The sequence below is a fragment of the Magnolia sinica genome, chromosome 14, assembly GCF_029962835.1.
Source record: "Magnolia sinica isolate HGM2019 chromosome 14, MsV1, whole genome shotgun sequence".
In the NCBI taxonomy this organism is placed as follows: Eukaryota; Viridiplantae; Streptophyta; class Magnoliopsida; order Magnoliales; family Magnoliaceae; genus Magnolia; species Magnolia sinica.
Window position 1 is genome coordinate 14,418,300 of NC_080586.1, and position 26,238 is coordinate 14,444,537.

General features: G+C 40.8%; 1 protein-coding gene across 1 annotated transcript; it reads left to right on the forward strand.

Moving 5' to 3' along the window:
• On the forward strand, positions 1-26,116 carry LOC131225289 (U1 small nuclear ribonucleoprotein A). Its single transcript, XM_058220799.1, has 5 exons — positions 1-164; positions 3,779-3,951; positions 15,358-15,451; positions 24,546-24,637; positions 25,541-26,116. Exons 1-5 carry the CDS (start codon positions 89-91, stop codon positions 25,832-25,834), a joined length of 729 nt encoding a protein of 242 aa, XP_058076782.1. The 5' UTR covers positions 1-88; the 3' UTR covers positions 25,835-26,116.
• Positions 26,117-26,238: the final 122 nt, after the last annotated feature.

Genomic DNA, 26,238 nt, shown 5'->3' on the forward strand with positions numbered 1-26,238 from the left:
TCGATCTTCAGATTTTCTCATTTGCCACAAAAACCCTTGGGTTTTGGCGCAAAAAAGAGGGGAGAGAGAGAGGGAGAGAGAGGGAGAGATGAGCAGCGCGGGCGATATCCCTCCGAACATGACCATATACATCAACAATCTCAACGAGAAAATCAAGCTCGAAGGTGGGCCCCACCTCCTCTTTCTCCACATATCCCTTGCTTTGGTCGATTTAGATACTATGCATTTTTTCCCCGCGAGAATATATGAGTTCTGTTCATCACATCTCATTGTGTCGAAGAACTCGTTCAGATCCCTCTCTCCTTGCATTTTGGTTTTTTAAAATTTTTTCCCCTTTTGAATTGGGATTTAGGAATTAAACTTCATTGAATCACATACTGCCAGTCTCTCAATTTGTGCAATTGGGTCACTGATAAATGCAGACATAGATCATAATAGAAATCTAGGCGCATGTGTCAATGCATGTCACTTTGCGACATCCATGATTCGTCAGGCGTGCCACACATGCACGTTGAATGTGGATTGTTTGGATGTGTTTTTCTAACTTGCCCTTGTTTTTTGTACAGTCTCCCACCCTGACTTTGGACCCAGGCGTCTACACGGTGGGTCCCATCTGATGAGTGGCTTGGAATTAGGAAAAAAATCCACACCCCCCCCACCCTTTTTTTTGCTTGAACAATGTATAATGAATCTTTTTCACTCAAAAGGGAAGATCTTTCTGCTTCTGTCTGAAAGGAAACGTTCTTCACCTTGTCACTTAAAGTTAGTAAATCTTCTTGATGAATAATTAGGGTTCATAACTCTACCTATAATACTATAAAGGATAATCCTTGTTGTACTCTTACAAGCACATCCAAGAGCATGGATTGGATGGAATTCTGGAATGTATATGAGCACACACACTGAGGGAGGGAGCTGAGCTAATTGTATGTGTTGGTAAGTGCTGCGATATCTTGTGCATTGGGACCCATGGCTGTAGATCTGAATCTGTTGGTGTGGAACATTTTCATTTCTAGAATGAGGGAGGGAGAGTGTGATAAAATGTATGGTGTTTTATTCGGGGTATTTAGGATATTTTCAGGTCCTTTGGCACTCTTTTGGTAGGGTTTAGCATTGCCAATTAAAATGATTTCAAGAACTCAATCCTCTACTTAAAAGTTTCTTGTACCATTCTGGTGTCCCAATGAAGATCCTCAGTTGTAAGTTAGAGGGCTGGGTTGTCAGGAGAAATGCAGAAAGGTGAAGGATGTATGCTTCAAATCAAAGGCTTGAATCATCACTCTACAGGAAACTAAGGTCTAGGTATTTGGCCAGTTGGTATAGGATTTTGTGTGGGGAATAAGTACTGAAGATTGGGTCACGTTAGATGTTGCGGGTACTAATGGTGGGATTGTGGTTTCTTGGGATACGAGACAATGGATGAAGGAGGAGTGGTGGCATGGATCTGTCTATGTTTCAATTATATTTTGAGGTGTGGTGTCAAGTTTAGATGGATGTTTTCTGCTCCTTTGGTCCAGATAAGTTTCTTTTTGTGTACCAACAAGAGCTTCCAAAGTAACGTTGGATCATTCTCCAATCCTGTTGGAGGTGGAAGAGAAGGATTGGGTCCCTAGACTCTCCGGTTTGAGCTTGTGTGGCTAGAGGTGAAGGGTTTGTTGGACTTGGTTAGGAAGTGGTTGAGCTCCTTGGTGGGCGAAGGCTACGTGGCGTTTAGGCTATGCCAGAAGTTGAAACTAATAAAAGAAAAAAAAAGGCATGCAAGGAGATTTTGGGGAGCCGGGAGGCAGATATCAATAATTTGAATTCAAGCTATAGATATTAAAGAAGTGGGTGAGGTCATTTCTGAAGAGGAAAAAAGGGCGCTCATAAACCTAGCCAAAGAGTATTCTAGCCACATGAAAGATGAGGAGATCAAATGGAGGGTAGAGGTCTAGAGCAGTTTGGCTTAAGGAGGGTGATAAAAATACAAACTTCTTCCACAACATTGCGAGTGCTTGGGCTAGGAACGACTGGTTTAAGTATTGTTTTGGTGGAGGGTAGGAGAGTTGAGGAGAATGAGCAAGTTTGTGAGAACATTGTCTAGTATTATAAGGACTTGCTTATTGGGGGAGCTTGGAAGAAGCCGTGGCTAGACAATCTAGAATTCGATCAGGTTTCAGTTGCAGATGATGCTCTTTTGGAGAGGTCATTTTCGAAAGAAGAAGTGAAGGTGGTAGTGGATTCTCTAGGTAGGGACAAGGCCCTGGTTCCGGATTGGTTCTCAATGATTTCATATATTTTAAGATGTAGTCAAATTAGATGTGATGGGCTTTTTATGTCAGAATTCTATGAGATGGGTTGCCTATTTTCATTAGGAGCCTCTTTCATTACTATAATTTCGAAGGCGAAAGGTGTGGAATGCTTGAAAGTTTCAGGCCTATCATCGTGATTGGAGGACCGTACAAGATCTTGGCTAAGACGCTTGCTTTTAAGTTTAGGTTGGCTCTAGTAGAGTCATCTCCAAAGTTCAAGGGGCGTTTATGGCGAGTAGATAGATTCTAGATAGTTCGCTTATTGTGCACGAATGCATTGATGCTCAGCACAAAGCTGAAAGGAATGGTATTGTTTGCAAATTGGATATAGGGAAGGGCCATGATCGCATGGACTAGGCATTTTTGGATTACATGATAAGGAGATTAGGGTGTGGGAAAAGGTGGAGAAAATGGACAAATGAATGTATCCGATTGGCAACTCTTTCGGTGCTAGTTAACGGTTCTCCCAAAGGGTTCTTTAAGGCATTAGGGGGTTTGTGGCAAGGTGATCCACTCTCCCCCTTTTTGTTTGTGGTTATGGTAGAGGCCCTCAAAAAAATGTTGGATAAAGGCCAAGCGACTAACTTGATTTGCAGCTTAAGGGTGGTGGATTTAGGGTTGCAAATATGTTATCTTTAGTTTGTAGATGGCATGATCTTGTTGTGCGAAGCGGACTAGGTTATGGTAGACAATTTGAGGAGGTGGTTTGAAGAAGGAGATGAAGAAGCTACAATGGAGGAGAGAGATCGGAGAGAGAGGAAGTAGAAGGAGAGAGCCAATGAGAGAGTGGTGAAACATGAGATGGGTTTTTCTATTTTATTGATTGTAGCAAGAGTTTATGTAGAGGGGGAGAGAAGATCTGAAAGATATTGTAGGAGATCTTTAAGAAATATACATCGTACTAACAAGGAAATAATCTACCATAATTAGATTTGTCCTAATCTACTTTAACACTTCTTTTTTGTGGAAATACTAGAGTTTCATTTACATGCTTACATTTTTTTTAACTATTTCATGGTTTGTAACCACGACTCATGTTACTATGATGATGAATTAGTTAGGGATGTGCCTTGACCCTCTCTATGGAAATAATTTCTTGTAAGACAATTCTTTTAGGTTGCACTATCAAATGGAAATGCCTAATTCTAGATCAATGAGTGAAAAACTGAAAATGGCCAGATTGCAAGTATTATTCATGTTGAGGGATTTTGCTCCAAAATTGCAACTACCATGGTATTCATATTGACGTACTTGGCTCCAGATGGCAATTACCTTACTTTCAAGTTGGACTTGAGCTGAATGCCACTGCTATTCAAGGGACTTGGCTCTAGTTTCAGAAATGAATTTTAATAGTTCAGTTCAGTTTAGTTTTGTAGCAATGCAGCCTTCCGAGGTTTTGGGTTTTGCCAAATTGTCATTTTAAAGAATTCTTGGTTTCTTTTGGCTTGATTCACTTTGACTTAAGCTGAACAACTTCATATTTTCAGAGCTCAAAAAGTCTCTTCTTGCTGTCTTCTCTCAATTTGGAAAGATATTGGAGGTTCTCGCATTCAAGACTTTGAAACACAAAGGACAAGCTTGGGTTGTGTTTGAGGATGTTTCATCAGCAACCAATGCGCTTAGGCAAATGCAAGGATTTCCATTCTATGACAAGCCAATGGTAAGTGTGAGTTGACTTGGGGATAGGGAACATGCATGTGAAGTGAGGATTTATATACCTTGTTCTTTAGAATTTTGATCCAGTTGTATTTTTATGTCACTGCTTGATGGAAATATTTGCTTGTAGCCTGTCTTTGTTGTTTAAAGTTTCCATTCCATGTGAGGAAACCATTGATTTTCATAAATCATGATCGAAAACTGTAAATACACAAGTATGGTGTGGTGGATTGGCGAGCTTGCCTGAATCTCTTTTTGATATGCCTTGTTTTGTTCCCAAATCTAATAATATATGCTACTTGCGTGTAGGGTTTGCTATTGTACCGTGTCGGTTTCATTGATATTCATCAATCTCATTGAATTGCACATCATGCAGGCTAGTTGTGCTAGTAAAGGTTTCATGCTTAAAATATTACGTAAGGGTCTCTTTGGTAGCAGCAAAAGTTCCAACCTTGACCAAGGTTTCATGCTTATAATATTACCTAAGGGTCTCTTTTGGTAGCAGCAGAAGTTCCAAACCTAAGTAGTCAGGGACACCTCTCTCTCTCTCTCTCTCTCTCTCTCTCTCTCTCTCTCTCTCTTCCTAGCTTTTCCCACAACTTGTCTGCATGAGACCCGATAAAAATGGGACAAGTTGTCCATATTTTGTGACAGTTGGGGGGTTTTCTTTATTCCTACAAAAACTAAAAATGGGACAACTTGTCCATATTTTGTGACAGTTGGAGGGTTTTCTTTATTCCTACAAAAACTAAAAATGGGACAAGTTGCCCATATTTTGTGACAGTTGGAGGGTTTTCTTTATTCCTACTAGTATTAAAAAATCATTACATTTATCAGAGATTTGGGATATGGAAACATGTAACGAACATAGTTTAGAAACTCAAAAACTCGACTCAACATCCAGCCGGGTTGGGTCGACTCACAGACTCAATTCGACTCAACTCGATATTTAATAGTTTGATTGAAAATAGTATCTTACTAGTAAGTACTAAGTAGTAATAGGCTAATAGCTACGAATTGTATGAGTACTAAAAATAAGCAACAAAAATCAAAATTGGGCGTGGGGAGAGGTGTAGACGCTGTTGCCACATGTAATTGAGGTTGCAATTCAAATCTCTTCTACTTCTTCGTTCATTTTATTTAAAAACAATGAGTGAATGGGTTTAAGTCTTGATGAGTTGTGTTGAGTCAACCCAGTAGGCAAGGCGACTAATGAGTCATGCTAAATCTGAATCAAGTTGAGCTCAACGACAAATTTCATATGGATTCGACTTGGTTTCTCTGAGTTGAGTTGATTGGCCCAGTTTTGAGCTGAGTAACCAAGTTTTAGGGTCAAAATCATTGATAAGGCCCTGTTTGGATGCCTATAAGTTGGGTAAGTGGGAAGTGACTTACAGGGAAGTGACTTACAGGTGGTGTTTGGGAGAGAAAATTCACCTATGAGTAACTTACAGCCTGTAAGTCACTTACAGACAAATCTACCAAAAAACTGCAGGGGGATGGGGGTGAGAAGTCACTTACAGGCACAACGGTAGGATTTTTAAAACAAGGGAAAGAGGGAGAAACGCACCAACCCACCAATTTGTCTCTCCCTCTCTGCAACCTGTCTCTCTTTCTCCCTCTCTGCAATCTCTCTCTCTCCCTCTCTACAACCTGTCTCTCTTTCTCCCTCTCTGCAATCTCTCTCTGCAACTACCGCTCTCCCTCTCTCCTCCTCCCCAAAACGGTAGGGTTTTCATTGCAACCTCCCTTTTTTTTTTTACTAATGTGGAGGCCTGCTCGCTGCGCACGTGTGCAACTTTACACACATGTCATGGGACTCTAATCCGAACGGTCCATGTGATGTAGCATACCATGAAACCCCCTGAGACTGGTTTTCAACCTAATCTAAAACTCTAGTGGGCCGTAGAAAAGAGATATGCAAATCAAGGGAGGAAACTGTAAGTTTTTTCATGGCCCACCAAAGTTTTGGATCAAATTAAAAGTTGGGCCCTGGGGGTTTCATGGGGTTTTACATCACCTGGACGGATTGGATAAGCCGCACACATTTACAGTGGGCCTAAATGAGTTTACTGAGTTTACTTAGTACAATAAAAGTATACCATGGGGCCCACCTTGATGATGTGTTATATATCCACTCCGTACATCCATTTTCATTTTAGGATGTGGTCCCAAAAATTAAGTAGATCCAAATCTCATGTGGACCCCACCCCAACAAACAGTTGTGAGTAATTAATGGAGCCATTGGCTGTGTTGCTTGATTCTAATGGTGTGGTCCACCTGAGATTAAGCAGATCCAAATCTCTTGTAAATGTTTGGATACTTTCCGTGGCTTTCGGTTTTGCTCATAGACTAGAATATTTGTTCTAAATGGAATTGAGCATGCAATGTATATAACTGAAAATTTCATGCTTGATACAAAGTTATAAAATCCAATACTATCTAGTTTTGCACTCTCATGATAGGGTGGGAAAATGGCTAGGCCAGGCAGGGCCTATCATCCAAGCCACCAATATTGAATATAGTAGAGCCTGGATGTGTCTACTTGTTTGGACATTGGGCAGATGCAAGCTCGAGTCTAGTGTGGGTGACCGAACTATGGAACTGTTGCACCATGTATGAAAGCAATAATGGTTTAGAACAAATCACGAACCTTCTGCGCTTAATGTACATGTGTAGCTCACCCAATGAGCGGACCGGCCCAATGTTTCGGCTGGGTCAAGTGCACAGTGGGGCCCATCTGGTGCATATATCAATGTCTCATCTATTTGCCAATCGATATTTTGGCTAGGTATTCTACATGGGGCTCATTTGGTGCACGTATCAATGCCCCATTTTCATGCCATTCCAGCATATGTCATCATGGTTAGAATTGGATATGTGCTGGCATTGGCAATACTCTAGCCTTTTCCAGTTGCCTATCAAAAAAGAAAATAAAAGCCTATTAGTCTTATTACCGGCTAACAATTTTAGTATTTCTTGATTTATATAAACGCACTTTTTATTGTTAGAGAGGATGATTCCCAAGTGACAAATTTTAAATGCACTTTTTATTATTAAAGAAGACATTGTTAATGTACTTTAATTATTATATTTGCTATTAATGTTTTTAAGTTTATTCCCAATGTTTAAATTGAGTTATTGCTTCATATTATATATATTTTGAATTCATGGGCCCACTTTTATGGCCCATTTGATGATTAGTTTGGCCTAATAATTAGCTCAAATATTCATCTTGATGGGCTTTATAAAATGACATATTTGATCTTATTCATTCTTATATGATCATAACATTTTGGAACAATTCCCTAATTCAATCTTTGCTCGGTGCGAATATACAACTTTTCACCTGTAAGTAACTTACAGGTTATCCAAATAGAAAAACTAACTTACCTGTAAGTCACTTACAATTTATATCCAAACGGCTTACCTGTAAGTGACTTTCACCTGTAAGTGACTTATAGGCATCCAAACAGGCCCTAATATTGCAGATATCGCCATATCGGGAAACGTATTGTTTGTATGAGGGAAACGTTGGGGAAACATTAGGAGGGTAGAATTTTTCAGTGAAACTTTAAGAGATGTTAAAAGACATGATTACACACTTACAGCTCAAAAGATTAACAAAACAATTATACATAAGGGGTTTTTGTTGTATAGGGGCCCAAACTATGTGTTGTTAGACAAAAATGTTTAATTGATATATGATTTTAATGCACTAATTATTAAGAAATAATGCAATAATTTAACACCTATAGGAATATTTGAAAACATTGTTTATTTATTTTTAGTTTCTATAATTTCACAGATGTTATTAACGCCGGTATTGTTGATGTTATCAATAATATCTTCGGTATTATCGCATGTTTTGGCAATATAATGTATTTATTTCAAAGTTTTGTTGCTTATATCTCATGATATAAAAAATATCACATGATATCAGGGATATTATTGATATAATGTATTTTTATATTACACCATGTATCTGTATCGTCGACTTGGGATGATGCAGGACGATTAACCACTTGCTCTAAAAGTTCGAACTGTTAGAGTATGGCGAATTAATCCCTTTATCTAATAGCCCAAGCCCCACATCTCATAGGTTAGGACCTTGGCTGAACCCCCCTCGTGGGCCCCAAATCACATGGGTACCGCTTCACATGGGCCGCCCACCCCCGCATTCCACATGCTACTCTACTCGAGCCCGTTGTGAAATGCGCATTAATCACCCTCGGTGAGGAGTCTCGAACATGAGACCTCCCTCGTGGGCCCCGTCCACCCTGAGTGTGCCCCTGTATCCCACAGGGGACCCCACTCGAGCTCGGTGTGAAAATGCTCCTGCATTAATCACCCCCGGTGAGGAGTCTCGAACACGAGACCTTCCGCTTTGATACCAATTTGATGCAGGACAATTAACTACTTGCTCTAAAAGCTCGAACTGTTAGAGCAAGGCAAATTAATTCCTTTACCTTATAGCTCAGGCCTCACATCTCTGTAGGGAAGCGCGGAAGGTGAGCCCTCAAGATCTGACGGTCTACACGAATTTTGGAACCCTCGCAAAGCAGAAGATTGACGCTCCAACGGTCCGCCTATCTACTACTGGAGCAGATGGATCTATTCACACCTCTGATCCTACGGTATAAGTGGCCCCGGATTGCGATCTATGGATTATATCGTCCCAAGGACAAGCCAAAATGGACAGACTCTCGCGCACAATATGTCTCTCTCCGTATACTCTCGGTATTTCGTATATGATACCGTTAACGAGAGAAGCTCATCCCTTTTTATAGGAAAGGAAGAGAGTTTGGATGAGACCATATCATCCGGTCTTATCCCTATCTCCTATCATAAATCAAATTCAAAATTGAATTTGAAATATAACAGAAAAGGAGAAAGGCCGGAAGATGCCTAAACTTATGGGACCCACCCACTAGTGATTGCTCACCAGTGGGCCCCACCGGCCTACGTCCAACATCTCCCACTCAATCACATTGTGGGATAGGCACAAAAGATTTGTCCATCTAACTTGCCTAATAACAATCAAAAAACAAACATCGCGATAAAAAAGAATCAGAGGCGTGAGACCAGCTGGATCACCGTAATCTTCTCAGAGGTGCTTAAGTACTAAGTGACCACCTAACTAGTACTCAATAACCCAAACTTTGCAATGCTTGTCCTAGTCCGCATGACCACACCGGATGGAGTTGACTCCCGACTTGGAGTACTCGGCTAACATACGCACTTATCCAAGTTATCGAGTTATTCTGAAAACTTAATTTTTTACAAACTTGATTATCCAACTTATGTACGACCTGGTTCACAGGTAAGCGTTCCGCCACTTAAATATAGCTGCAAGTGAAGTCTCTCTCCATACTTGTATTGAGATGTCACACACTCTATAGCTGCTATGCAGATGTACACGTCTGTACACATGTTGACTGCTGTGCAGATGTACACATTCTGCACACATGTTGGCTAATGTGCACATGTACATGTCAATACACATGTTGGCTGATGTGCGCATACACGTCTGTATACATGTTGGTTGCTGTGCAGATGTACACATTCTGCACATATGTTGGCTAATGTGCACATGTATATGTCTATACACCTGTTGGATGATGCGCACATGTACACGTGTTGGCTGTACACGTGTTGGTTATTCTGAAAAATAGCTTCTGATATATATATATAGCTGCTATATATATATAACATGTATATGTTGGTTGATGTCCTCATTCTGTACACGTGACAAGATAATGTACAAAAGATGTTGTATTGTAATTCATGCATGTACATCTCACCACACATCAGCTATAAGATAGCCAACACGTGCACACACGTGTACAGATAGCCAACACGTGTATAGTGTACACACGTGTACGTGTTGTAAGAATTAACAAGTGTACAGATAGCCAACATGTGTACAGTGTACACATGTGTTGTAAGAATTAACATATGCACACATGTGTACAGATAGCCAACACGTGTACAACACGTGTACTTCAGCTATATATAACACACGTGTGTACATTAGCCAACACGTGTGCTCATCAGCCCATTCAAGTGCACATCAGGCAATTCAACGTACATTTGATACTGGTGATGTATGTAGTGGAATACAACAATAATAGCTGTCACGTGTTGTAGTTGAATGCAACAACAATAGCTGTCTAGCATCTATCACGTGATGTAGTTGAATACAACAACAATAGCTGTATGTGTGGTGAGATGTACATGCATGAATTACAATACAACATCTTATGTACATTATCTTGTCACGTGTACAGAATGAGGACATCAGCCAACGTGTACATGTTATATATATATAGCAGCTATATGTATATATCAGAAGCTATCTTTCGGAATAACCAATACGTGTACAGCCAACACGTGTACATGTGCGCATCATCCAACAGGTGTATAGACATATACATGTGCACATTAGCCAACATATGTGCAGAATGTGTACATCTGCACAGCAATCAACATGTATACAGACGTGTATGCGCACATCAGCCAACATGTGTATTGACATGTACATGTGCACATTAGCCAACATGTGTGCAGAATGTGTACATCTGCACAGCAGTCAACATGTGTATAGACGTGTACATCTGCATAGCAGCTATAGAGTGTGTGACATCTCAATACAAGTATGGAGAGAGACTTCACTTGCAGCTATATTTAAGTAGCGGAACGCTTACCTGCGAACCAGGTCGTACATACTACATACGAGCCTTTTTGAGAACTCATCACTTCTTAAGAGTCTAGAAAATCTGAACGGTCCACATGAAGCAGAATCTCATGAAATCCCCTGGTACCAATTTTTACTTCGAACCAAAACTTTGGTGGGCCAAAAAATTCAAACAGTTTCTTCCCTTGATTTGAATTTCTTTTTTGCTATGGCCCACTATAATTTTAGATCTGGGTGAAAATTCACCCCCTGAGGTTTCATGGGATTCCGCATCTTATGGATCGTTTGGATTCGACATCCATTACACATGTGCAAAGGTGCGCACGTGCGTAGGTGCGTAGGTGAGCATGCCTTTATTTAAGAGGTGTAGTTCAATACAACAACTATTGGTGTACATAAGGTGTATGGAATCATAAAGGTCTACATGATCACCTTGGTCCATCATAATTGGATTTACATGTTTGCAAAATATAATTCACCATAAACATGGATTCCAATCCAAAAAGAAAGGATGGGTTACTTACCTTTTTAGATGAATATAATCGGAGATCCGCCGTTAAATATGCTCTGATACCACTGTAGGGAAGCGCGGAAGGTGAGCCCTCAAGATCTGACGGTCTACACGAATTTTGGAACCCTCACAAAGTAGAAGATTGATGCTCCAACGGTCCGCCTATCTACTACTGGAGCAAATGGATCTATTCACACCTCTGATCCTACGGTATAAGTGGCCCCGGATTGCGATCTATGGATTAGATCGTCCTAAGGACAAGCCAAAATGGACAGACTCTCGCGCACAATATGTCTCTCTCCGTATACTCTCGGTATTTCGTATATGATACCGTTAACAAGAGAAGCTCATCCCTTTTTATAGGAAAGGAAGAGAGTTTGGATGAGACCATATCATCCGGTCTTATCCCTATCTCCTATCATAAATCAAATTCAAAATTGAATTTGAAATATAACAGAAAAGGAGAAAGGCCGGAAGATGCCTAAACTTATGGGACCCACCCACTAGTGATTGCTCACCAGTGGGCCCCACCGGCCTACGTCCAACAATCTCATGGGTTGGGACCTCGGCTGAACCCCCCTCATGGGCCCCAAATCACATGGGTACCGCCTCACATGGGCCGCCCACCCCGAGTGTGTCCCCGCATCCCACAGGCTACCCCACTCGAGCCCGGTATGAAATGCACATTAATCACCTCCGGTGAGGAGTCTCAAACATGAGACCTCCCCCGTGGGCCCTGCCCGCCCCACAGGCGACCCCACTCGAGCCTGGTGTGAAAATGCCCCTGCATTATGAGATCAACTAATTATTATCAATAATTTCAGTGATATTGACAACACTAGTAAAGACCAACTCTTGTGGTACACGTGCCATATGTGCCAAAAGCACCATTGTCCATCCTCAAATGCCATAAATATGCTACATTTAATGTTTTATGCCCTTCATGTATCATATTTGCCACATGTCCCAAGTTGTGCATGCGATGCATGTGTTGATTATGCTTTGTACATTGTCAAGCGCCCACATATGTCTCATGTGCTATTACACATATTCAAGCATTCCGCATGCACCACATATGCTATTATATATTTTCAAGCACTACACATGTGCAACATTTGCTAAGCTTTCAATGTGCATGTGCACCACATGTGCCAAACAACCTTGCCTTGTTGCTAGACAAACAACACGAGATTAACTAGTCCAAGATTGGCCAGACAAGACATAGATGAGCTTGATATAATAGGCTTTCTAGCATTAAACTTCTATTGCTACCAAACAAGTCTTAAATTGCTTGGGTGGTCCAAGAGATGAAAAACCAAGGCTTATTATAGCACCATGAGGATGATATTAAATGCAAAAGATGCATGGAAGCATGGTTAATTTACAATGTTGGAGACTAGTAAATATGATATAATGGCTTAACTTTATAAACTTACTTGAACAATGCCGTTTGCATATACCCCCATTCTTAAATTATGATTGTGACACGAGTACAAGCGTCAATGATACATCTTTAGATGCTTTCGTTTGAACTCAACAACAAAATTCTAACATTAAAAAAATGCGCACCTCATATCATAGAAGCTTAATAATGTACGCAACTTCGAATGTACACATAGAAAACATGTGCAGTGATTAGGACTATTGATTTGGTAAACGATTGCATGAATGGGCATAGGCCAAAGATTGCAGTGATTGGTAACTCTAGTCATCCAGTTATTGTGTGTTTTTCTGGCTGAATGCAGACCATTGCTCTTTTATTTTATTATTTTTTGTTAAAGATGATGATTTTGTTAAAACAAAAGGCAAGAGCAAGGAGGACGAATACATCAAGTGACCCTCTCATCACTCAATACAAAGCAAAGACAACGTACAGGGCTAAAATTGGCCAAAAGAACTACAAAATGTAGAATTGAAAAATAAGGGGCTTCGAAGATTTTGCATCCTTGAAGACATTGCACTCTCTCTAACATATTACCATAAGTCAATTCACCTGACGAGGACATCCAAGCACCTTACAGGGTATACCAGAGGAGGAGGATATCAGCTCCAGTTTCACTTTGGCTTGGTGACCACTACATGGACCCAGGTGGGCCACATTGAAGACCCCACATGCATGATCGTGCATCTTCGAAGACCCTACACCAAGAAAATGCATGTGGATTGCTTAGTGAGGAGTTTGGACTGTTCGATTGCAAGGACACGTTGATCGAACAATTGGATCTTAAGGACGATTAGATTGGATGGTTGGATCATTGTGATCTTAGATCACATTGATTGTAGGCTTTAAGATGTTTCGATTTATTTATTTTATTTAGTTGATTATTCGTGGTAGATTTATTTTGATATTTATTTGAGATTAGGGAGTTAGAAACAACTTTTATTTCATTGAGCATCTTTATGTTGAAAAATTTATCTGCAAGTGTCTTTTTGTAAAAAATCTTTTTTTTTTTTTTTTTTTTTTTTTGGGGGGGGGGGCGCTAGTAAATGACTGATGATTTGAATGAAAACTCTCTGCTTCCACTGAAGCTTTCTTTTCCTGTGAATGAAGATTGATGGTGTGAAGCCTAATCTTTCCTCTTATTTCTCCTCAAAAAGGTATTTCTCTCATCTTTCTCATTTTCTGCTCCAAACCTAAATCCTTTTATTCTTTTCCTCTAAATCTAAACCCATTACGTAAAACCCATCTTCCCTTATCCCTCTCTCCACCAAAGCCCAACCCATCCATCTCCTTCAAGCCCCACACGCACGGATTGCCTGTCCATATAAATTAGTCAATCCTTCTTCCTATCCCTAAAACCCTAGTTCCTATTCATCTATCAACCCTAGTTTTAATTTTCCTAAGCCCTAATCCCCGATTCCCTATGAAACCCTAATCACCTATTTCGTATAAAATCCTAAAATCCTAAATCCTTCCAAAGCCTTAATTTCTTTCAAATCTCTAACCTTACATACTCAAACCCTGACCCCAAATTCTTATATCCTTAACCTTAGAGAGACCAAATCAGTCCCTTTGAATTAGACCTAATGATGCAGGGACGTGATGGCCTAACCCTAGATGCGCGTATAATTAGGTTGAAGAGATTCGAATAATAGAATTAATCAACTAACTCTTTTCAATCAAGGGGATTAAGCAAATTTCAACACAAAGATGAAATTATTTCGTCAGGATCATGCTCCTTAGCATAAAATCACATAACTAGTAAGAAAGGGTGGACCTAGAGATATGAGGTTATCTCATATCTAGCATAAGCCAGTTCATAATCAAGTTTGGATCCGATTTTCCTGACTAGTCATCCCTCTTTTCCGTTCAAACCAAAGGAAATATCCAGAGATGAAGAAGAGATGGGTTCGAGATGAAAGATAGTACGGATTATAGGGTATCAAAGAAAAGAAGAAGGTTGATTCTTACCTTTTCTTGCACCTCGAAGATTTAGAAAAAATGAAAATTTGAAACTGGGGTGGAATCCTCAACACCCAAGGGCCAATCCTGAAACCTTAATCTCTTTGGTAAAAGATGAAGAAAGCATACGAATTCTCATTCATTCACTAATAAAATAGAGTTTCTCACAGTGTATATGTAAGCCATGGAAAAAAAAAAAAACAAAAAGTGCACTAAAGCCCTTGAAAACAAGGGAAAAAACAAAAAGATGCCTAAAACTAAAACATCCGCGTGACAGGGTGTGAAATCCGCCCCATGGGCCTACGGTTAGGGTGCGGTCATGCCACTCCTGCACTCGTAGCGTATCAGAAAATGAGTCTGATGGACCCGACATCCATTCACATCAAGTCCCCCGCTTTGGTACTCTGTCAGCGACGCCTCCTAGGGTGCACCATTGATGTCCGCATCACCTAAGCCTATATTAAAGTGGAAGTTCTACCTTCCATTGATCATTTGAAATTCATGTTTTATATGGTTAATTTATTGTGGGATTGTGATTTAGCTTGAAATATGAATTTTATTGTTTATTTGATTTCTCAGATTTGTGGCAGGTTAGTATATTTTATGCTTTAAATTTTCACTCAATCCGTTTATAATTTGTTTGCATCATATTTAGTCTAGATCACGCGTCTTGCATCATCACCTTTTTTGGAGCTTCTTGATAATTTATTTAGTTTCCTGCATGCTGTTGAGTGTTCCTGAAGACTCACCAAGTTATGCTACAACATAGAAATGTGACAACAATTTTTAACATGGACAGAGGATACAATATGCAAAGACCAAGTCGGATGTAATATCAAAGGCTGATGGTACTTTTGCTCCACGAGAAAGACGAAAGAGGCATGATGAAAGAGGTTAGATATGGTTTAGTCGATTTCATCTCTAATCTTTTTCACTTAAATTGCTCACAGCTGGGTATCTAGGCGTTTTTTTATTCTCAGTCATATGGAATTGATGTACACTGTTCAGATGTTCTTTAAATGTTTTTCACTTCTATGGATTTACAAGTAATTCTGTAGGATCTCATTACATGTTGAATGATTCTCTAATTGTGAGCTTGACTTCGTTGGTGCTTTGTACCTGGTAATATGGTGGTAGCTTTTCTTATTAAAATCATCGCCATTATATCCTCGTCCCAATTATTTGGGTTGGCTTTGTGGATCTTATTTAACCTTCGATATTCAAGATAGGATTCTATCAAATTCTTGGTGGAAGTTCCATAATCAGCTTTTAGGAGGATGTTTGGTGTTGCTGGTACTCTTACCATTGCTTTCCCGAAATTGGCGCAAGCAGCTCATGGGATCCTGATACATCTTGGGCCATTAAGTGGTGGCTGAGGAAGAGGTTGAAGAAATGATTTTGCTAGACCTGCTACAGATGAAAGGGATGGATGGGTGAGGACAGTTGAGCAGTCAAGATGCTTCTCAGTTAAATTGTTCTACTCAGCTCATAGTGTTTCTTTGTCCACAAGTGAGCGAGTCTCAATGGGGCACATTTGGAGCAGGAAGATGGTTATTCCCAACGTTTGCATCATGTATCTCTGGGATGCTGAATTGTTGAATCACTTATTCATGCAATGTGACTTCTCATGAGCCGTTTGAGTGATGCTTGTCGAGATATTCCATGCTCATGCCTCTTTGTATTGGGTCCTTTCTGGCATGTCAGAGGCTGCTGTGTTGCCAAAATGAGGGTTTTGTGCAGTCTCTTGCTTTTGGTGGGCTTATGGTCGATTGAGCAATATAATAGATCCTTTTGCAATCGTTCAAGCAGCATTGATGAAAGAAAAATTGAGCATGTTTGCATTGGCTAAGTCCTTAAATCCTTTGATGCTGATATTTTGACCTTCTTGACAAAAGGGCAGCTCAGCCTTTTGTGTTGGGTTGATGATTCCTCATCATTGCTTTCCTGTTTTCTGTTTTCTTTTGCTAATAAATTTATCACTCTCTTAGAAAAAATGATGGTAGCTTGTCCTTTTTCTGATTAAAACCACAATCATCATAGCTTCTCCCACCTATTTGGGTTGGTTTTGCACTATTTTACCTTTCATATGTGAAACAGGGATTCTCACAATTGCTTGGCAATTGGCATAAGGTCTATGACTGGCTGCCTACCAAAATTCATCCTACTACTTTATCCAGACTTGGGACCAGCTGCACTTCTTGGTGGTGTTTCCATCTTTTCTTATCAAAATTATCTTTACTTTATATCATGCTGGAGGGAGGGAGGGCTGTAACTTCTTTGAATGTAAAAGTTATTCAAAATTGAGGGAGGGATTACAGATAACGATGGCTGTAACTGTCTGAATATAAAAATGATTCAAAATAAGTGAAGACAGCATTTCCCAAGGGCAATCAGGGTGATTTGGTCATCTATGATACTTCCATCCTTCAAGAAAACAGGAGAGCTGACTCTGTTACTGGGATAAGGAATTCTCCATCCCTGATGCATCTACCCAATCCAAACCTACTTGGTTTCTTAACTCAAGACCCTCTAGTTAGAGTGAACAGTGCCAGCTGGGCTGCAGGTCCGTCCAATGATACTGTTGGGGAATGCTTCGACACATTATATGAATGAGGTCCAACAAATCCATGTGCCCATATCTTGAGAATCTGGGTTTCGAGGAGGACCCCCCTTACCTAATCTTTGTTGTAACCAATAACCATACCTGCACATGGCTAACATGAATATCCATTCTCCTTATTCTTGATTGGAAGATCAGCAGTGCCCAATACTGACGTCATTCATTGGTCTGTGTACAGTGTGGGTGTTTCCCAACTCAACGTTGTATCGGTGCTCAATACTATTGTTGTTGCTTCTAGAGTAAGATTATGCTTGCCCCTTTAAAAAGCCGGGAAGGGTTTTGTGGCAAATGCTCCCCCATGCTTTATTTTGGGGGTTTTTTTTTTTTTTTTTGAAAGATAACTTGTATTAAAGATCAAAAAGAAACAAAGGAGAAAACGGAATCTGCTGAGGAGGCAGAGACCATAAACCTAAAAAGAAAGAAAATCAACATTAATCCCATCCCTATGGGCAGCCCATTCCGCTATCATGCATTTAACCCGGGAAGACAAAAAGTGGGCGAGCCGCGCTTTGTTCTGGAAACACCTATTGTTCTGCTCAATCCAAACAGCCCACCAAGTAGCCATTATTGCTATGCACCAGACCCGAGTGGATTGTTTTCCTATACGAACTCCATGCCAAGCCTTGAGGAGAGTGTCCACTTCATGAGGGAAGCACCAATGAACGTTGAAGCAGAGGAGGATATCTGCCCAGATGGAATAAGTATACGGACAATGAATCAGAAGATGATTCACCGTTTCTTCTGCAGCCAGACAGCAAACGCAAACATTATTTTGGGGGTTTTGGAAAGAGATTAGTCATATTTTGGGATATGTAAAAAATTCAGCAGCCAAGTTATTGAATGGCCGGCCCAGTCGAAAGTGTTAAAGTGCTATGATCTTAATTTTCTAGGTGTCTAGTCCGGGTTGCCTCCTCGGCAGCCCCTCTAGCCCTCTTTTGTTTTTTCCTTTCTGTTTTAATATAATTGTTATCTTTCAAAATAAATAAATAAATAAATAAATCAGCCGAGGAAGTGGCAGAAAAAAGTCTAGACTAATTCAAATGGGTGGTTAGCCACAGAGAAGTGCATGGGTTTGCATTTCAGACATGTTAAAACATTGATCCATGTTTATAAATGGTGAAAGTCGGATGACAGCAACAAAGGTTACGTGGAAATGCCCTCTAGATGATTAGGAAATTAAATTTTGATGGCTACTCTTAAGTGAATCTGGGCCTTTCGCAATATTGTTGGAGTCCTTTGTGATGTCGGAGGCAGTTCTCATTGATGCTTTGCAGCTAGCCCTTACGGAAGGGTTGATAACTTTGCATAAGAACTTCTCCAGGCCCTTGATTGTGGAAGGGGAATCTTCAAATGTTATTGCCTGGGCATCCATAAGTATACAAAAAAGGCTTAAAGTTATATTGTCTACTACAATGAGATTTGGGTGTTGGGACATTGCCTCTTGGATAAACATTTTGTTTGTCCATCTGGGTAGAGAAGGAAGATGATGGTACCAATTGTTAGCTAGATAGGGTGAAGCGCATTTGTAGTATGGTAGGGCTCAATTGGATGCTAGATTTAGGGGGTTCTGGGGTGATTAACTTTGATGGTAGTTCTTTTTTCTTTTTCTTTTTTCTTAACACTCACACCCACACACACCGCAATGCGTGGGTACCCGAACCCATGACCTCTGTGTTGAAACTCTTGTGAGTCTACCACCAAGCCATGAGTAGGGACCCAACTTTGATGGTAGTTGTTTGGGGCCAGGGGCAGGGATGTTGCACAAGATCACAAGGGCATGATTTTGGTAGATTTCTTGGTTTCGATTGGTATTCCTGATTCCAATGTCGCCGAGGCAGCAACTCTTTTCCAAGCAGTGAAGGTGGCAACGGAGTATTTCACCAAATGGGTCGAACCCTTTCGAAGGTAGAAGGGGTCGCACGAAAAAGAAAAAAGTCACATTATCTGCCGGCTTCCACAAGAAAGATTCTCTGATAACGGTCCTAATTTCAAGAGCAAGAAAGTGGCGTACCTATGCAAGAAGTGAAAGATAAATCATTGATTTTGGGCACCTTATTATCCCCCGGCCAAGCAGAAGCTACAAATAGAGACATTAATCAGTCGGAAGACAATTGATTCTGGGCGTGAGTGGCATGAGAAGCCCCTCCCCTGTTCGCGCTCTGGGCCTATTGAACGTCAAAGAATGCTATTTCATGGGCCTTGGCAGGTAGATCCCTTGGAGGATTGCTGACATTATAGAGGAGGTTCTTGATTTGAGTTTCCAGTGTGGTTTAGCCTTCTCAATGATCCCCAGAGAGGTTAAAAAAGAAGTGGACCAGTTAGCTAGCAGGGAGTGGCATGCAGTGGCCTTCATGAGGTTGGCAGAACAGTCGAATTCGTGAGCTGGGTTATCTTTGTTTCGTCTTTGTCATGGTTTTGCATTTGAGAGGTCCTTGGGCCTGTTTTTCCTGTATTCAGTTGTATCTTCCCCCATTGCTGGTGTAGCTCTTCCTGTTTTGTTATACTCTTTAATAATATCTCCATTAGCCATTTAAAAAAAAAAAGAGTGAAGGGACAGATGGAAAACACTTATGGAATCAACCAAGGAATGTGATATGTGCTTTGTCAACGAGAGAATTAATAGGAGAACAACACACATTAGACAGATCTATTCTCAATTTGGAAAATTATGCACTGTCAACAATGCCTTCTCTCTGATCTAATTTCACCCGCTTCATTTAAATTTTTTTTTTTTAAAGTTTTAGCCTGCAGAAGTTTAAAGGATTATCCCCAGATGACCCAAGGTTTACTTACATCATGGGGCTGGGTATTCATATCTACTCAATCAATTTCTGCTAGCAAATATGCCAGTCTTCTATGTGGATTGGTGAAAATGAGAGAACTCATTTGGCAGGGAGTGGGAGGAAAATCAAGTTCCATCAGATTTGTTGGGGGTAAGTGTGTAGGCTGAAAAACCAAGGTGGAGCAGGAATAAAATCTCTCAAGAATATGATATTGCATTACTTGGCAAATGGTTGTGGAGATCCGATTTTGAAGGTAGATAGCACACGGAAACAGGTGATCTCCTACAAACATGGGTCTTGGCTATTGGTATGGTATATGAAGGCTTCCTCTCGATACATGGCTTTTGGGGTAGTGGAGAATATTGAAGATAGAAACGTTTTCTCCAAGGTTGTGGTTGGGAAAGTGCAGGATATAGGATTCTGTTATGGGACACATGGTGCAATGACAATGCTTTGTATTAAACCTCTGCCCAAGATTGTTCTAGGTGGTTAGTGAGAGAGGTGTTATGGCCTCTCAATGCTATCACTCAATAGAGTGCAGGTTATCTTGGTGGCAGTCTTTAGGGGAGCCCTCAAATATTTTTTTTTTGTTGAGCATTTACAATTTTATTAATAAAAGGCCGAGGCCCCTATTTACAAGTATACAAAGAAAATTTACAATCCCCGCCAACAATCTGGAAAAAGGGCAATGACATTTGAAGCTAGCGCCCATTCCATTACGTGGCATTTTGCCCTTCTAAACATCTCTATTGCTTTCACCTTGCGATTCCTAAAACAGCAATCATTTATCTCTAGCCACAAGTCCCAAATTCCCGCTTGCAAGCTTAAATGGCAAAAAAATTTCCCCCAATTTTCCCAATACCCCCACCATGCCATGAAAAAAAGAACATATCGATAGCACCCAGCAACACCCATGACACTCCGAATGGTTGGAAGAAATTATCCCAAACTTCTTTTGCAAAAGAGCAATGAATAAAGAGATGGTCCACAGTTTCCGCATCTTGAATACAAAGTGGGCAAGCATTTGGCAGAATCATCTTCCTTTTGCCGAGATTGTCCAGAGTTGGAATATTTTTCCTCCCCTCTAACCAAGCGAACGCCGCCACTTTCAACGAAGCACCGTAGCACCACACATATGACGTCGGAGAGATCCCATTGCTAATATCATTTTCGCTAAGCACCCAATGGAGGGACTTCATTGAAAACTTACCCGATTTATCCTTCAACCATCTAAGTGAGTCATGGCTTGAAGAATCCAGAAGCACTTTTGATAACATAGCTTGAAGTTTATCAAACTCTTCAAGCTCAACTTCCTCCAAGCTCCTACACGGAGGAGTCCACACTACTTCCTCTTCCCTCATCGGAAAACATGTAGCCACCCTCACATTTGCCTCTGTAGCTATCCTCGCTAACCTTGGAAATAATTCACACAATTTATGCTCCCCTAGCCATACATCCTCCCAAAACCTACCTTTTTCTCCCATCTCCCAGATTAAAACCTATCCCTTCCCAGGTTTTTGTTTTAGCGATGCCACCGGTTTCCAAATATGGGATGATCGATATAATGAAGAAGACCTAGTCCACCACCCCCTTCCATCTACTCCATATTTCTTACCTATTATATCTCTCCAACGCGATCCCTATTCTTCTGCAAATCTCCAAACCCATTTCCCCAAGAGTGCTAAATTCGACGACTCTAGTTTCCTAATCCCTGCTCTCCCTTAGTCCCATGGTTGGCACACCTGCTCTCATTTCATAAGGTGAAATTTATGTTTCTCTTCTGCTTCCTTCCACAGAATTCCTCCTGAATTTCTCCAACTTTTCCAACACCGATTTCGGACATCTAAAAAGTGACATAATATACTGGAAGATTAGACATTGTCGCTTTGATTAATGTGATTCTCCCACCCAAAGAAAGATGCATATTTTTCCATTTAGACAATTTCCTTTCGAAATGCTCAATCACTTTATCAGGAGAGCCTTCAATGGTGAGCATGGTATTAAAAAGTGGTTATGTAATGGTAAGACTGGGAGCCGTTACACAATATGGGGCTGTAATGCTTGTTCTAAAAATGGCCTTGTAATGGCTGTAACAACCATTACAGGCCTGTAGCAGGCTGATACATTTTTCTCCTTATTTTTATTTATTTATTTTTTTCCTGAAAGGTGAATTTATATTAAAAGGGCCAAAAAGCCCAAAAACAGAACAAACAAAAGGAAAAGGAAAAAACAGAACAAGAGAAAGAAAGAGAACAAAAGGCCCTAGGAGAGCCATGAAAGGGAAAGCAAAAATTACAAGAGCGGGGTCTCTGCCCCAAGCCCAAACCTAACCCACTAAGCTTAGCCCGCAGTCCATTCCCCAACTAAATGAAAGACGGAACAAAGAACCCAACTGACAGAACAGCTGGAATTGTTGAAGCAGTAGTTATTTCTTTCCAGCCAAATGGACCACATAGCTGCAAGAAGAGTGAGTTTCCATCTCTTTTTGCTGAGTTTCCCTCCACCTCCAACCTCCCACGATCTAATGTGGGCCTCTAATGAGTAAGGGAACACCCAGCAAATCCCTGCATGCTCCAGAACCCCATTCCAGACTTTAATGTAGAAGGGACAGTGCAGGAGAAGGTGAACTACCGATTCTGCAACTTGCATACAGAGAAGACATGTTCAGGAGACAAACCCCTCGCTTCTGGAGAATGTCTATGGTGAGAATACGTCTCCTGCCAGCGAGCCAAGCGAGAACAACAACTTTCCACAAGCAGTCTTCCCCAGAGAGAAACCACTAGATTCACTTCCCTGAAATAGCTGAGTTAACCAACTCCAAACCTTTGATGCCAGCCCCTCCCTGAGAGAATGGCTTACAGACCTTGTCCCAATTAAGCAAGGGAAACTTCGAGGATGGAGAGTCTCCTTGCCACAAGAAATTTCTCCTAAGCTTGCCAATCTTGAAGATAATAGATTGAGGGCATCTAAGCAGAGACATAAAGTACAGAGGACCATTACAAGGCCGTAATGGCCATAAGACCAGACGTTATGACCACTGTGACCGTTATTGATACCTTGATGAGGAGGCAAACAGTTTCATATATCTTGTGGAGTGGCTGGCCCTTGGGGAGAGGAATAACTGGTGGTGGAGGATTGAAAGAGGAGGATCATTCAAAGTAAGCTCCATTTGTGCATTTCTGGAGGGTTCCTTCCATGGCTCTAGCACTGCTGCAACAGGCCCAAGACCCCCTAGAATTATCGCATTCAGCTGGTTGATGGAAAGGGACAAGGTCCTTACTGTCAAGGCATAGGAACATGATAATAACTAAAATATCTTGTCTGTCTTCATAACAAGGCGACAGCCAACCACCCATTCATGCATTATGAGATTTTGATGGCCCTTCGGTGGAAACTTTCCAGCACTTTCGGATTAGATATGATGATGCCTAATTGCATTCATCATTTCTTTACAGCTTGGTACAGTCTCTGGCTAGGTAGAAGAAGGAGAGATGCTTGATCCTTTTGGAAGGATAGAAAGAATGGAGCTTTTTGCAATTTCTCTGAGTCAAGAGAGGAGGTTTTCGAGTGGAATACGGGGCCAAAACAATGGAGCTTTTGCAATTACTCTCGAGTCAAGAGAGGTTTTCCAGTGGAATAAGGGGCCAATAAATGTTGTAGGGATTTTAATGATGTGAACTGGGAGCTTGTGGTTTTTCACATGATTTCTCATTATCCTTGATTGTATCTTCTATTCTGTTTCTCTAATAAATTTATCGTTCCCTTAAAAAGAAGTCTCCAGCTAGCTTGAGAGTTCTAACATGTTAGTTTGCTAATGCCTGCATTGTAACTAAAGTGCCATGGTGCCATGCCTTCTTAAGCATGGGAAGAAGCTGGCTCAGCTGCTCCATGAACTAGGCCAGGTTTTCTCAACCAGTTGCTCAAGGGAATACTCAGAATTGGAACCATTGTCCTGGATTTCAGATGTCATTGAGCAATGGTTAGTCAACAACTCATAAAATGCACACCCACACATACACACGCACGGACATGTATGTATAAATGCATGTCTGTGTGTGTCTCTCTGTGTGTGTGTGTGTGCGGGGGCACCCTGCCCCCAAATTCGTATACATTTAAAGTATTCAATAACTAATTTGATAGGTTTATTACATTAAATACCTCCACTTATTTATAATATACACATCTTGTCTTTACACACAAAATCTTGTTTCATGTGATCCGCTCTCTCCAGACAGTATTTTTCTATGCATGAATGAGAAGAGAATGGTTCCTGATATTTTGACTTAATCACAGGTTCCTTTTCTCTTTCCAGATGTAAGTTTCCATGGCAGTACCTAATGTTTTATTGCTCTAATTGTTTGAATGCTATGCTTATTCTAGAAAAAGGTATTAATTAAAATGGAGAACCGAAACTCGTAATGATCATATCATCAGCTAGTTGACTTCAGGCCATGATCATACATCTATCTTGGTTTGTTGTAGAGAGTTAATTCCTTTGATTGCTTTGTTAATTTATCTTGCATTATTTTGGTGACAAGGATTAATTGGAATTCTATGAAAAGTCATATTGTTTCTGTAATGCAGCGGAGAGAAAGCGAAGGGAACAGCACCATGATGCCAATCAAGCCGGAGTGGGTCTGAATTCTGCTTATGCTGGTGCCTATGGCATAACTCCTGTAAGCACATTTGTCCCTCCTGCTCACCTTTTTGATGCTCCAGTGCTCTCAGAGCACTATAAGTTACAGTCCTAGTTGCATTTGGACACCTAGTCCCATCAATTGATTAGGCTGTCCATTAGGTCCAACACAAATTTCATGTGCTACTATGCAAATATCACACTGATCTGATGATCTTCCCCATCTGATCATTGGCCTCAAAAATGGACGGTCAAGATCATTTGTACCAAATAGGTCTAAGTCTAACCAACAATTTGATCCATCTATTTGATTGTTACCATCATGGATTGCTTACGATACTAAAGAATCACTTCTGTTAGGCAATCGTACCCTTAAAAAAAAAAACATTAGGCAATCCTAACCATCCCATCCATGGGTTGTAAAAATGGATGGCTGCAGAAAAGTTAGCCCAAATCTAGGATGGATTTGACCATCCGATCACTATTACTTTTGCATGGTTGGCCTTGAAAAGTTTTCTAGGTGTATCGGACAGTTTAGATGGATCCATTGGACTGTCCATGTTCCCGATGCAACTAGGAGCACTATAACTAACCATGCTTTGAAACCAGTGGAGCATTTCTGTTTAATGTCTTCGTCATACGGCAGATATAGGTTAGTCTATGTCTTCTTTGAGATGGAGGCTTTACAGATGCATGCTCAACTGAAACAGAGTCTTCTGTTTTTCGCTAGACCATTGAAGGGTACAGGTGGGGCCAGCTTTTCAGTAACCTAAGAAATTGATCTGGTGGGCCCCACCATTATATCTCACCTATCAGACAATCTTAGCCATCTGATGAAAGTGCACAACTACAACCAGCTATCAAGATTACAGTGTTGTGTTTACATCCTTTTCTCATTTCTCCTTCTTTTTCTCCCTTTTGTTTTGCTTTTGAAATGAAACAGCTATCACAGTTGCCTTATCCTGGAGGTGCGAAGTCAATGCTCCCAGAGGCACCGGCCCCACCAAACAACATACTGTTTGTTCAGAATCTACCCCATGAGACAACCCCGATGATGTTGCAGATGCTGTTCTGCCAGTATCCTGGTTTTAAGGAAGTGAGGATGGTGGAAGCGAAGCCGGGCATCGCTTTCGTCGAATATGGGGACGAAATGCAGTCGACAGTCGCGATGCAGGGACTTCAAGGTTTCAAGATAACACCGCAGAACCCAATGCTTGTTACATATGCAAAGAAATAGGCCCCACTGAGGAAGTTCCAGTCCTTGGATGATGGTTGTGCGTCCCTATTACAGGTTAAAAGTGGTACTGATCTTGAACGTGTTAGATCCTCATTCCTTTCATCATTATCATTTTACTTGTTCAGGTCACAGTACAAACTCGATCGAAAATGTCAATGTATCATTTTCATTCAGGTGGAATTTTTGCTAACTTTTCCGATGCTATAACTAGGAAAGCTTACCTTCTGGAAGTTCTTGTTTACATTCTGTATTTCTGAAAAAAGAGATTCTACTGGATTGCAATTTGGATTTTTTAGGTTGTGTTGGGATGTCTGAAAAGTGTGCCGGATCAACATAATTCCACTATATCATGATAATGTCCATTTCTTGTGCTGCTAGGAAGGCATGACTTTGATGTTGGTGGG

Excerpts from the sequence above, each read along its gene's own strand:
- LOC131225289 (XM_058220799.1), top strand. The coding sequence starts at position 89 with ATGAGCAGCGCGGGCGATATCCCTCCGAACATGACCATATACATCAAC. Across the intron at positions 165-3,778 it reads CGAGAAAATCAAGCTCGAAG|AGCTCAAAAAGTCTCTTCTT; the intron begins GTGGGCCCCACC and ends TCATATTTTCAG. Across the intron at positions 24,638-25,540 it reads GTGCCTATGGCATAACTCCT|CTATCACAGTTGCCTTATCC; the intron begins GTAAGCACATTT and ends GAAATGAAACAG.